Source organism: Engraulis encrasicolus, chromosome 6, assembly GCF_034702125.1.
Source record: "Engraulis encrasicolus isolate BLACKSEA-1 chromosome 6, IST_EnEncr_1.0, whole genome shotgun sequence".
NCBI lineage: Eukaryota > Metazoa > Chordata > Actinopteri > Clupeiformes > Engraulidae > Engraulis > Engraulis encrasicolus.
In genome coordinates this window covers 27,926,995-27,939,861 of record NC_085862.1, presented here as the reverse complement: position 1 = coordinate 27,939,861, position 12,867 = coordinate 27,926,995, and the positions used below count along the sequence as shown (strand labels likewise).

Here is a 12,867-nt window from a genome sequence, read left to right as displayed (position 1 = left end):
GAAACCACAACATAGCCTACGAAATTGACCATAACATTCAGAAAAAAGACATTATGCATAAAGAAGAAAAACTGCCACAGACACAGTGTAGTTGTGGAAATAATTATTCAATGGATGTGTTTATTCCATAGTTGTGTTACCGAAACTTTGGACCCATACAGAACATCTGCACAATTATTAGGCTTTCCCATAACCATGGAGGAACACACACTATCACCTTGTGTGACAAAGAGGAAGAGTCTGCACTAATTCTGCATTCTCACCGTCTGGAAAGGCCTAAAGGTTAAATGAACTCAGAGGTAATCAATTATTAGAGGAGGGGTTTTACTCTATATAAAATAATGGCAGTGGGCTCTCCCTTCCTCTAATGATGCATACCTTCAATAAACTAGGATATCCATACTGCTGCTGTCCACTTGTCCTATTCACCCATGTCGTGAATGGATAACAAATGTCAGAAATAGCCACCATAAACTGAAAGCCATTGTGAAAGCATGCAAAACTGTATTCAAACTTGCTCTGTGGCATTGGTTTTACATAGGCCTAGATCCCTATCGCTGTGCAATGTCCTGCCTTTGGAACTACCACACTGTGTCTTATAATACACTACCAGCAGGTGGCGCAGCTGATCTATGTTTTGTTTTGTCCCTCGTTTCTAGGCCTGCAGCATTACCACTAATAATTTAGCACATTCTACATAAAGTGATTGCTACAGCAACAGGACACAGCTTCACAAAGGCGGCACAAAGGTGATTTTTTTTTTGGTGATTGCTGGACTGTAAACAAAATAAAATAGTTTTAAAAAATACATGTAAACATTGTTGTAACATCATAAATGTGGAATGTATATAGTTGCTTTGTATCAAGGCATCAGGACATTTCCAGAATAATACAATCTGTGTTAACAACAATGTAGCTGATCTCCTATCAAAAAAAGGTATGCTACGGTTTCTTTTTCTTTTCTTTTTTCGTCTGAAATGGGAATGGAAAAACGAGGTGTGAAATTCATGGAATGTGTAACGCCGTCTCTTCTCTTCCTCCTCCTCCTCCTCCTCTTCTCTTCTTCCTCTTCTTCTTGTCTTCTTCCTCTCTCCTCCACCTTATAAGCTGTTGAGCTCCTGCAGCGTTTGGTCCAGCACCTGGTGCATCTCCATATTCTCTTCTTTGGCACTTGTTACTTTTTCTGTAACAGGGAAACAAAAAAAGTTTTTTGATTTTACGTTCAGAAGAGGAGTGAGACGATTAGATGTCAAAAGGGGTGTTATGAAAAAACTCACACAAACTAGTACACATGCATACACCTACACACCCATGCACCCATGCACCCATGCACGCACCCATGCACGCACCCATGCACGCACACACACACACACACACACACACACACACACACACACACACACACACACACACACACACACACACACACACACACACACACACACACACAAAATGGGCCATTGTGTAATAAGGTTATACATATGCAAAATTATCACACCACAGCGGGACATCTCAACTCATCAGTAAAGCCGTCCACTTACACAGCAGTATTTAATATGCAGATTAGAGTGAGCGAGTGTGTCATGCAATCAACACCACGCTGCCAATATTGACATGTCATCTATGTGATAAGTTTGCCATCAGTGGAGCATGCCGTTTTAAAATGGATAAGCAGTATAGTAGGTTAAGGGTAGTGCATTTGTTTATTGAATGATCAAAATGCTTACCCGGGTCTGGCGTAAATTGTACTATGCATGTGGAATGACTAGCTTGTTGGGTCTTTCTAGTGGACAATTGTGGCATCGCTAGCCAAATGTACGTCAAACTAACAGCAGGCAAAAGGACTATAACAAAACATTTAGCATTTGGTTTCAACTACATGGAGTAAATGTACTGAAAAGTACCATAAAAGTACTGTTAAGGTTACATAAACCAAAACAAAACGTAAAAAAGCCAGCTATCAATCATCATGTTGTAGCAGAAAAATGTACTACAAGAAATGACTTGCACTGCAAAGCTTTCTCAACGTTCTTACATGAAGGTAATAAAGTAGCTCCTTCTATCTGTGATACTGTACATAGATTGTGCACTCAACCACTTAAAGAGAAACGCAAACATGTAGTATGCATAGGAAAACCAGGCTTTTATTGAGGCCTAGTGCTAGGGAAGAGAGAGAGAGAGAGAGAGAGAGAGAGAGAGAGAGAGAGAGAGAGAGAGAGAGAGAGAGAGAGAGAGAGAGAGAGAGAGAGAGAGAGAGAGAGAGAGAGAGAGAGAGAGTAAGGCACAGGGAACAAAAGGGAAAATAACTTCAGAGTTTGCAGGCAGCACAGTGAAACAGACAGGCTGAGGCAGAGTAGGCTGCAGCATGACAGATAACATTCCAGGGGTGAGTTTCTCAAAAGAGAAGTTGTTAGCCTGTTAGCAACTTCGGTAGTTGCCAATGGGAAAATGCATTGAAAACAACAAAGTAGCTAATGTAGTAAGCAACTTTGGTTTTGAGAAATTCACCCCAGCTTTGTCAGTGAGAGCATTTTTTTAAAGACATCTATAAAGAGGTCATGTCATTGAGAGCATGGTCCAGCTCTTCACTGATGGCCTTGTACTTCAGCTTCTGAGCATACAGTTCATCTGGACGGCCAAAGACAACAGGAAACGCAGTCCGGAGCAAGAGACAGGCAGGCAGGCAGGCAGGCAGGCAGCGAGAAGCAGGGAGAGAGGGAAGGAGCAGGAAAGACACCGAACCCAGGGGGAAGAAGAAGAAGAAGAAGAAGAAGAAGAAGAAGAAGAAGAAGAAGAAGAAGAAGAAGAAGAAGAAGAAGAAGAAAGAAGACAGGGTAAATAAGGCTGGTGATACAACTGAGAGTATAATTATGATCAAGGCAAAACCAGAACTCGTCACATTTCACAGATACTTTTTTTTTTCAAAAAGAAAGCATGACTGATGCGTTTCAGCAGAACCATCTGTTAATTACTAGTGTCTGTATAGTGGATGTAGGCAGTGCTGATGCAAGCAGAGGGCTGCTGATGGATTTCATTATATGCTGGGTGTTAAATTCCATTCAAGGCAAAGAGCCCATGTTACTCAGCCCTGGGGAGACGCCATTCCACTACTCAGCTAGAATAGTTTCCATGAGGGCTTTTTTGAGCATTTTAACTCATTTCAGAAGGGCCTTTTCTGTTTCATACAAAGCTATTATTGTCGATTTAATTTAAAACAAAAAAAAGATTGAATAAATAAACATAAAACTCACTGTCTTATTGTACAGAAGCAGTTATACAATGTATCACAACTAAAACTGTTTTCCATGAAAGACTGAGCTTAACATTGAGGTTAACATTGTAATGTCCACCACCTCAGCTGTGAGGCAATATGTCAGTAAGTAACATATTAGGTAGTAGAGTAGAGTATAATAGAGTACTTTTATTAATCCCGAGGGAATTTAAACTGTAAGCACATATACTGTGGAAACATTTAAGGTAGTGTTGTATTATGTTCATACCTTCCAGATCATCAATAGACTTTTCCAATTTGGCCACTGTCCTCTCTGCAAACTCGGCACGGGTCTCAGCCTATGGATAAGCAGTCACAATTAATAACAGGACTTGTGATATAATGTTTTTCAACGACTACTAAAATCAACAAAAAATACTTGAAAAAAAAAAACAATTAGTAACAGAAGTCTAAATACCTACATTAATGTATTTGTATTATGTTGAAACAGGCAAGTAGGATTTAAAAAGCAAAGAAGCTTTCACTCATGATCTCACCTCTTTCAGCTTATCGCTGAGAACCTTTATCTCTTCCTCATACTTGTCTTCCTTTTCAGAGTACTGTAGAAGGACAGAGAGAGAGAGAGAGAGAGAGAGAGAGAGAGAGAGAGAGAGAGAGAGAGAGAGAGAGAGAGAGAGAGAGAGAAGAGAGAAAACATTACATTTGTGTCATAGTTCTACACACTCTCACTGACACATTTTTAACATGCAACAAATAGCCTAAATGACATGAGCGACTATTTCCTCATTAGAATTGTAAAAACAAAAAAATGATTCTGTGAGACATGGGACAGAAACAGTGTCCAGGGCAGTCTATCTCCAAAAGATATGTGTACAGTTTCTCAACCACCACTGGAGGTAACGGTGAGCTATATCCTACAGCAGTGGTTCCCAACCTATGGGTCGGGACCCCCCTTATGGGTCGCCAAAGATCCACAGGGGGTCGCGGAGCCCTCTTGATTTTAAGGGGTTTCGTTTTAAATATATATAGCCCATGTTGAATAAAAGCACTAAAAAAACTAATAAATGCATAGACGCAACAAATTGTAAGTGCTACATTAAACATTTATTCTATATTTGACCAAAGACGAATTGAGGAATAAAATAACTAAAATAAGTTTTCGCAGGAAACGGAGGGCATCTTGTGACTCCGTCTCGTGCGGGCGCTCGTGTGGTTGGGTCACCAAAGCTTACAATAGTAAAAACATGGGTCCCTTCAGAAAAAGGTTGGGAACCACTGGGCTACAGTATGTGTTTCATTCAGGGTCATGCACTTTTATAATTACTTGTGTGGGGGTAAACAAATAGTAAAACAAAAGTAATGCAATGGCTGATAACACAAGTAAATGTAAACTTAAACCACTGGGAACACACAGCTCAATCTGAAGCAGATGATTGTATCAACTAAGTACCAATAAGTCACCCACCCTTTTCAAGCTATGTGATAGTAACATTGGTGTAAGTAACATATCAACTAGTAGAGCGTAGAGTACTTTTATTAATCCATAGGGTAATTAAGGTGTCCTGATTTTATTCCTGATATATTGGATGTGTGACTAAACATTATGAGGAGATGCAGCCAGACAAAGAGTGACTGACAAAGCTGAAGTGAGTTCAAAGTGAGATGTCTAAGCTGCTCTTTGCGAGCAATAAAGTGACGGGACGCTGCTTACCTTCTCCGCCTGTGCCTCCAGTGATTTCAGATTGTTGGTCACATTTTTTAACTCTTCCTCTAAGTCACTGGCTTTACTGAAAATAATAAAGCACAAGGAAATTCAGGTCAGTGAGCCTCAAAGCCATTTGTCCATCAGATTTATCTCAACCAAATGTTTTTTTTATTAGAAAAATGTTTTGCAATAAAGTTTTGAGCGTTTTTGTTCAAGGAAGTATGCAAGTCAACTAGATCAAAGCTGCATTCTCGACAGCAATACTTATATTTATTCATCAGGAGAGCATGACAAACTGAACAGATGATTCGACATTCATCTGATATCTGAGTTATAAAACTATTGAAATGAGGAATATGAAAGCCGGTACTAACATTTCCGAGACCTCAGCTCTCTCCTCCGCTCGCTCCAGCTCTCCTTCCAGGATAACCAGCTTACGGGCCACCTGCCACACAAGGGGAAGACATCATATTACATTACATTACATTACATTACATTTGGCAGACGTTTTATAACCAAAGTGACTTTCAAAAGAGGACATACTCATATCCAACATCACTAGCAAATACAAAGTGCACAGGAAATATACAGAACAGCAAGTGCAGATGCAAAGACGGGTTAGTTCGATTTTTTTAAGTAGAGTACACACACACACACACACACACACACACACACACACACACACACACACACACACACACACACACACACACACACACACACACACACACACACTCACACACACACACACACACACACACACACACACACACACACACACACACACACACACACACACACACACACACACATCATGTCAAGAGTCTGGCCTGGGGCTAGGGCAGCTCAAACATTAGTCTAGTAGATAGTCACTATGTAGATGGTAGATAGTCACATGTCTCACAAGACATCAAGCCACGAAGCCAGGAGCTGATCACTTTTGGATGGTTGAAGAACACCTTACATGGAAGTTTTTACAGTTCATAGTGTCTCCTTTTGGGGTGCACGTCAGTAACAGTAATATTATCGAAAAAAACACATCAGCCTTTTCACTGATATGGGCACACATCACAATAGGAATAGGCTGACAGTTTGATTCGTCAATGATAAAAATGTTAATTTCAATATCGTGCAAGATGATGTGATCATGTGCGAAAGGAAAATGGCAATAATGTCATTGAATTTATTCCAGCCAAGTTATTTCTGTGATTCAGCTTACGCCCTCTGGAAAATATGTAATGGCTTTTGGAAACTTTGCTTCATTTGTATTCACAGTAGTGGCAAAGTGGAATTAAAGCATCAGCTTAATTTAAGTCATTTATTTTGGAGCGGAAATAAATAATTTTGTGTCATCACATGGACCACACATAGACATGGAAGACTAATGACAATTTCCTCGTTTTTATACTCTATTAAATTGCTTGTGTACGGCAACAGGGCTCTAAATTAACACTGGTCAACCAGCCAAATGCTAGTGAAATTTTAGTTTGACTGGTAAGAAAAGACCAGAAAGAAATAACTTACTAGCCACTTTGACCATTAGTGATAGTGTGTTTGGCTAGTAAGATTAACATCTACTAGCCATTTTGGCTGGTGATGAATAAGTTAACTTAGAGCCCCTGTAGGGCAGTATGCATCAGTTTGAAGATTTGAGCTTCACATATGCAGTGTCCTCTGTGGAGCCACAACATCTCCAACCCCTTGTCAGGCTCCATTTAGCGTCTTCTTCACCCACCTCCTCGTACTTCCTGTCAGCTTCCTCTGCGATGTGCTTGGCCTCCTTCAGCTGCATCTCCTGGATCTCCATCTTCTCCTCGTCCTTCATGGCCCGGTTCTCAATCACCTTCATGCCTCTGAGAGAGAGAGAGAGAGAGAGAGAGAGAGAGAGAGAGAGAGAGAGAGAGAGAGAGAGAGAGAGAGAGAGAGAGAGAGAGAGAGAGAGAGAGAGAGAGAGAGATTTAAGATTTAAGCCTTATTATTCCAGTCTGGTTCATCACCTTCATCACCCCTGGTTCATCATGTCTTCGTGCCTCTGGGACAACAACAATTATTTAACCCATTTTAGCCTGGAGCAACATATACGCTGCATTCAGTATTTTGAGATTTGAGGTGTTTTGTTAAACATGTGAGTATTTTAGAGCTGAATTAACACATTTTTATACGAAATAAGGGTCCTAGCTTTTAAATGCAACTTATTTCATGTTTTTATGTGATTCACAGGCTGAGATACAGTATTTAGGTTTCAATAGGCAGAGGACACCTTTTCCCAAAGAGGGCTTGGGCTAAAATGGGTTGAACAAACTTATGGTTGTTATGTTACTATTCCATAGTATGGAAGCAGCTTGCATTTGCTCAACTTTAATGCAGTGTTTGGTTGGCCACACAACACAATAATACTTTCAACTGGCTGTCTAGTAAGTGACAAACATTAATGCTTTAATTTAAGCTTCTTCCCCGCTGCCCCAACAAGCACAAATACTCTAAAACTGTCAGTTCTTGGCAACTGGTATTCTTACAAACCAACAGCCAGTTCCACACTGCCAAGACAGCACCTGGCAAAGGTGTGTTTTTCAGTTAGCAACCACCCAATAACAGCAACAAACAAACACAAACTCATGGCCCTCTGCTGCCATGTTTCATACCCCAATGGCAGCTGCCCACTTTTCCAAGACTGCTTTAATATAACAGAAATATAGTGTATATTTTTGCAGTGCCTGACTTGATCTGCAAATACCACATCATATCTTCCACCATGGAAGTCCATTTTGAGCATTTCATAGCCACAGATCGTATCCTTTGGATTCTTCTGGCCGTTCACTTTGGACTATTGGGTCAGTGCATGGACTGTCTGCCTGTGTTTCATCTTATTCCACTGTACATATCTTTTAAAAAAAGTGTTCTTGAGATGTGCTGAGAGTGAATGCTCCACAATTGAGGACCATCTCACTTTGGCAAACCACCTCATATGGGCAGCCAAGAGGCTCATTAGGGCAGCTAATGGTTAGGGAATGGATGTAGGGATCAGAGGGTTGCAAGTTCGAATCTCACTCTAGCCAACAGATAATGGCCGAGGTGCCCTTCAGCAAGGCGCCTAACCCTACACTACTCCAGGGATGGTAACCAATGCCTTGTACCTAATAACTGGCAGTCGCTTTCGACAAAAAAAACATCAGATACGTACAGTATATTTCTTTGATATGCCTGACTGTGTCTCATGTCTGGTGCCAGCGAGCACAATGCAAACAATTGCTCCACGGGGACAAACAAAGTTCTAACTAACTAACTAAGTGAAACCACAACCTCGGTGGAACGCAAAACCCGTAGAACCGGGTCTATGGGAAGATCCCTTAATTGTAACATTCCGGCCCTGCCGTGGCCTAACGGTGGGGCAGTGGGTTACTACGTCGGCGATCCGGGTTCGATTCCGGTCCCTGTCATTTGCCGGTCCTTCTCCGTCTCTCTCTCCCCAACTCACTGTCCTATCACAAATAAAGTCATAAAAAGCCCTAAAAAAGATCTTGATTTTTTTTTTCAACATTGCAGGGTTGGTGTTTTCCCCTCACCTTTCGCTCTCGTCGGCTGCCTTCTCTGCCTCCTCCAGTTTCTGCAGCGCGGTGCCCAGTCTCTCCTGAGCCCTGTCCAGCTCCTCCTCAACCAGCTGGATACGCCGGTTCAGGGCCGCCACGTCTCCCTCAGCCTGGCACACACACACACACACACAAAAACACACGCGCACACACACACACACACACACACACACACACACACACACACACACACACACACAAAAACACACGCACACACGCACACACACACAAACACACACACACACACAGACACAGAGGAGAGGTTACACATGGGGTCAACATGTCAAAACGCCACTTTGATTTCCGTGAGGCGCCACAAAGTATTCATTATCGTTTTTTTAAGGAAGGGTGGCCTAACCCTAGGGCTGATGTAATGGAGATTTCTTGTATGGCAAGTGGTTTGTGTGTGTGTGTTTGTGTGTGTGTGTGTGTGTGTGTGTGTGTGTGTGTGTGTGTGTGTGTGTGTGTGTGTGTGTGTGTGTGTGTGTGTGTGTGTGTGTGTGTGTGTGTGTGTGCGCGCGCGCGTGTGCGTGTCGGACAAAGTGCCTACTGTATATGAAGCAGGCTAGAGCAGACGAGACTTTCAAAGATCACAATATGTCTGTGCTCTACCCTCACTTACAATATGTCTGTTTAAAAAATAAAAGAAATGTGTGCTTAAGATGGTGAATAGTGTACACTCTTCATGCCCATGCATGCCACAGCTTGTAACCGTTATTACTGCCATGGGCTGAGAAGATTAACGTTATAGAATCATTACGATGATGTAAGTCAAATCTCTTGGGTGTAATAAAAGTAAGCAAAGTCACCCCTAAAAACCCCATTAAAGCCCAGCACCATAACAGCACTTGACATTAACAAGGCAACATTGTGGCTGTGTTTACACGGTTGCCACTCTTAGTCCCGCCAAATATTTGTCACCGCAGTCTGATAATCCTGAGAGCCAAGAGGCTCCTGATGGCTTCAGTTTAGAGCACTAAGGTAAGCAGGGCCGCTGACAGCTTTGGCTGGGCCCGGGACAAAGACATCTGAAAGGGCCCCAAACCCAATCAATATAAGGTAATGAGGATCCAATTCTGGGCCTCCTCTCTCCCTGGGCCCGGGACATGTGACCCCTTTACAACCCCCCCGGTCGGCATCCCTGAAGGTAAGACATTTGACATGCCCTGACCCTGTGTTTTTTCTTTCTTTTTTTACTGAGCCCAGGGGTAAAATGAAATTGGGTTATTTAGAAGACCGGCTCCATGTTCTCACAGGCAGACTATTTCAGTTCTGAGGTGGACTGTGCGGCGACGAACGAACGAACGAACACGCCCAGTAGCTCACAAGAGAAGCAAGCAGGCAGGGTTTCCCAATCAGACCGTTAGTCCTACTCTCTCTCTCTCTCTCTCTCTCTCTCTCTCTCTCTCTCTCTCTCTCTCTCTCTCTCTCTCTCTCTCTGTCTCTCTCTCTGCAACCACCATGACCCACTTAGAAACGCCTCTTTAGAGTCCTCGAATGGAATTGTGATACTGAAAGGTACTTCAGAACCAAAGTATATGATCTGAGATATATCACTTATGCCTCTTTTCCACTGCCGGTTTTCTGGTAGGCCTACAGCTCGACACAGACACTTTTTTGTTTACAACAGCTCAATCGTAAAGCAAAAAGTGGCAGCCAAGTCGGGCTGTAGGCCTACCAGAAGAGGCAATAATGGCATCCGTGGGATTAATATGACAACGTGAGAGAGCAATGACAAGTTCCTGACTCATTCCAACTCCTTCGGCCTTCCAATACCAACCATGACCCTGAAACAATGAAGCTGCTGCCGAACTGTTGAAACATAATGGGCGTGCCTCAGGGACTTCACTTGAGAAACATATGGGAGAACAGAACACACATGTGTGAGGAAACAAACAATGTCTTCAAACGTTAACGCAGACCCTACACCACCACATCACAGCAAGTGTGTGCGTGTGGTCTTTCCAGTCGAGCTTCAACATATGGACACCAGTTATGAAACCGGACATGTCCCGAAACACTTCTCCTGGACAAGGTAAAACGGGGAGGTATGTATACGTATGTATGAGGGGTTGCCACTGGTGCCGAACGCAAACACAAAAAAGGGACAGGAAATCAGCCCACTCCACATCCTTCCACTCCCCCCCTCCCCTCTCCTCTCCTCTCCTCTCCTCTCCCCCCCTTTTTTTTTACTCATTCAGCTGCGGGTCGGAACGGAACACACCCTTTGTGGCCTGGCCCTCTTCCTGAGTCAGAGCATTCCCTGGCCGTCCTGTACTCATGCCTTATATGGTAAAACATACTCTTGAGAATGTCTGTAGTAGAATGCCAGGAAGACCAATCACTCTGAAGGAAAAATATGTTTAAAAAAAAAAAACGAAACCTAAAAAGAACCATGTGTGCCCTAGCATCAGGGATTACGGAGAGAGAGAGAGAGAGAGAGAGAGAGAGAGAGAGAGAGAGAGAGAGAGAGAGAGAGAGAGAGAGAGAGAGAGAGAGAGAGAGAGAGAGAGAGAGAGAGAGAGAGAGGTCAAAGGTACTGAAGGAGACACCTGGGTATTATGGTAATACAATACCAAAAGAATGTGTGAATGTCCTGTGCATACCTTTCGCCACAACAGAGGAACCCAAGATGCAGTGTTGGAAAACAGCACTATGTGAGTGAATACACTCATTGCATTGTATATATTCTGGCAGAAACTTTTAACCGGGAATTGTACAGCCATGATGTCTTCAACAGATCATCACAGCACATCACATTGGGTTTTTGGAGATCTGGGACTAGAAACTGGTTCTTGAGAAAATGAGGACTCCAGGCTCTTCTATTAGATGATTTACCTCTTAATCTGGTTTACTCCTGAACCAGCTTCTTAGTACAGGCCCCTGATAGGGAGGGATGATGTCCCTACTGAAACAATGATGTAAACAAGTCTCCTGAAAGTGATAGGAAAGCTGGAAAGATAGGAACAGCCTTAACAGTTACATAATGCTTCAGTGAAACACCTTACAATTCATTGAAAAACCTTTACTGCTGTCCTACTACGCTAATATCACATTACACAGAGTATTTAGCAACACATTACTACAACCTGGTCATTTCCATTCTGGTAACAGCACATTAATAACAAGGGTCACGTCTTAACACATTAAAACCATTTAGTTTGGCTGGCTCGATATTCCTTGACTGACAACATGAATGTGCATCAGCATAAGGAAGCTACATGTGGTATGGCCATTCGGGCCCAGGCCCTGTTTCAAAAGGATCAAGCAATGGCTGACTCTGTGTCCCATGCCCCATCTGAGGCCCATGCCCCATCTAAAACAATGGCAGGCCAGGCATGTAGCCTACTATCAGTTTGGAAGCTATCTTGGCAGAGTTTGGCCTACTCATCTGCTCATACCACAGAAGAAGTAGAGTGGAAATGGAGCTCGTTCAGTCAGCACATAACCTCATCGCTTTATGGGGTGTGTGATTATGAAAATGTTCCTAACCGACGTGAGTGACAGAACAGACGCCAAAGACAAAAGGGATGCTCATAGCTTTGAACGGTCCTTCAGCCATTACTTCTAACAGAAAAGTGCCAGAGAGTGATCAGGGGGGAGAGAGAGAGTCAGCCAGGCAGGCAGGCAAGGCAAGGCAAGGCAGGAATCTAATTATTGCTACAATTTAGGGCACTGTTTAATGGAGAGCGTAAGGTCTGTGTTTATTTGGACACGCTCGTCCACTCCAGACAGCATAATAAGAACTCTGGCCAGCTCTAGGAGACTGCTGGCCACTTCAGGGCCAAGAAGGTATCCAAACGGCCTGAGGTAAATATCTATTACAGGGAAAGATGTAATCATTTTCACAGACTATTGGGGCTAAACTGTTCTGTCAACATTTTGGATGCTGACTGACTTCAGTGTAGTAGACCCAAGCCCTGAACTAGGTTTGGGAACCCTTTGATGTGTATCTACAAACATCTATTACAATATACAGCTCAAGCACATTTTAAATAATGATGCTGCAAACTGGTTTAAAATGAGCCATATTGGCTTATGGGCTAAGCGTACAACCAAAACCATTTCAATGGGTAAATGAATGACGTTCACATTTGACATTCACCAATGGTTTGGTTAGAAATTACCAGGACATCACTATTGAGTCTGTCATTGAGAACTATAGTCAATGTGGAACAATAAAATGAAACTGATACTGATGTGCTTGGGTGTATATAATTCCAGTGGACAGATGACCCAAAGTAATGTCTATCTCTGCAGTGTAACACATGAAAAGCTGAGGCAAGAACTGGAACACTAGGTAGGCTACCTGAATAAGAAATGAACATGGGGAACCAATTAGT

At 42.7% G+C, this 12,867-nt stretch overlaps 1 protein-coding gene across 4 annotated transcripts in view; it reads right to left on the bottom strand.

The window, feature by feature from the left end:
• Positions 1-91: 91 nt before the first annotated feature.
• Positions 92-12,867, bottom strand: part of tpm4a (tropomyosin 4a) — a 21,475-nt gene continuing 8,699 nt past the window's right edge. For 2 of the 4 annotated variants that reach the window (XM_063201154.1, XM_063201156.1), the window contains 7 exons: positions 8,501-8,634; positions 6,673-6,790; positions 5,312-5,382; positions 4,944-5,019; positions 3,769-3,831; positions 3,501-3,570; positions 92-1,183 (listed from right to left, as the gene is read on the bottom strand). In XM_063201154.1, the coding sequence (XP_063057224.1) occupies positions 1,101-1,183; positions 3,501-3,570; positions 3,769-3,831; positions 4,944-5,019; positions 5,312-5,382; positions 6,673-6,790; positions 8,501-8,634 (615 nt within the window). In that variant the 3' untranslated portion in view covers positions 92-1,100. Of the gene's footprint in view, positions 1,184-2,119; positions 2,629-3,500; positions 3,571-3,768; positions 3,832-4,943; positions 5,020-5,311; positions 5,383-6,672; positions 6,791-8,500; positions 8,635-12,867 lie in introns of those variants that run through there. The other 2 variants (XM_063201153.1, XM_063201155.1) reach the window with 1 other exon arrangement.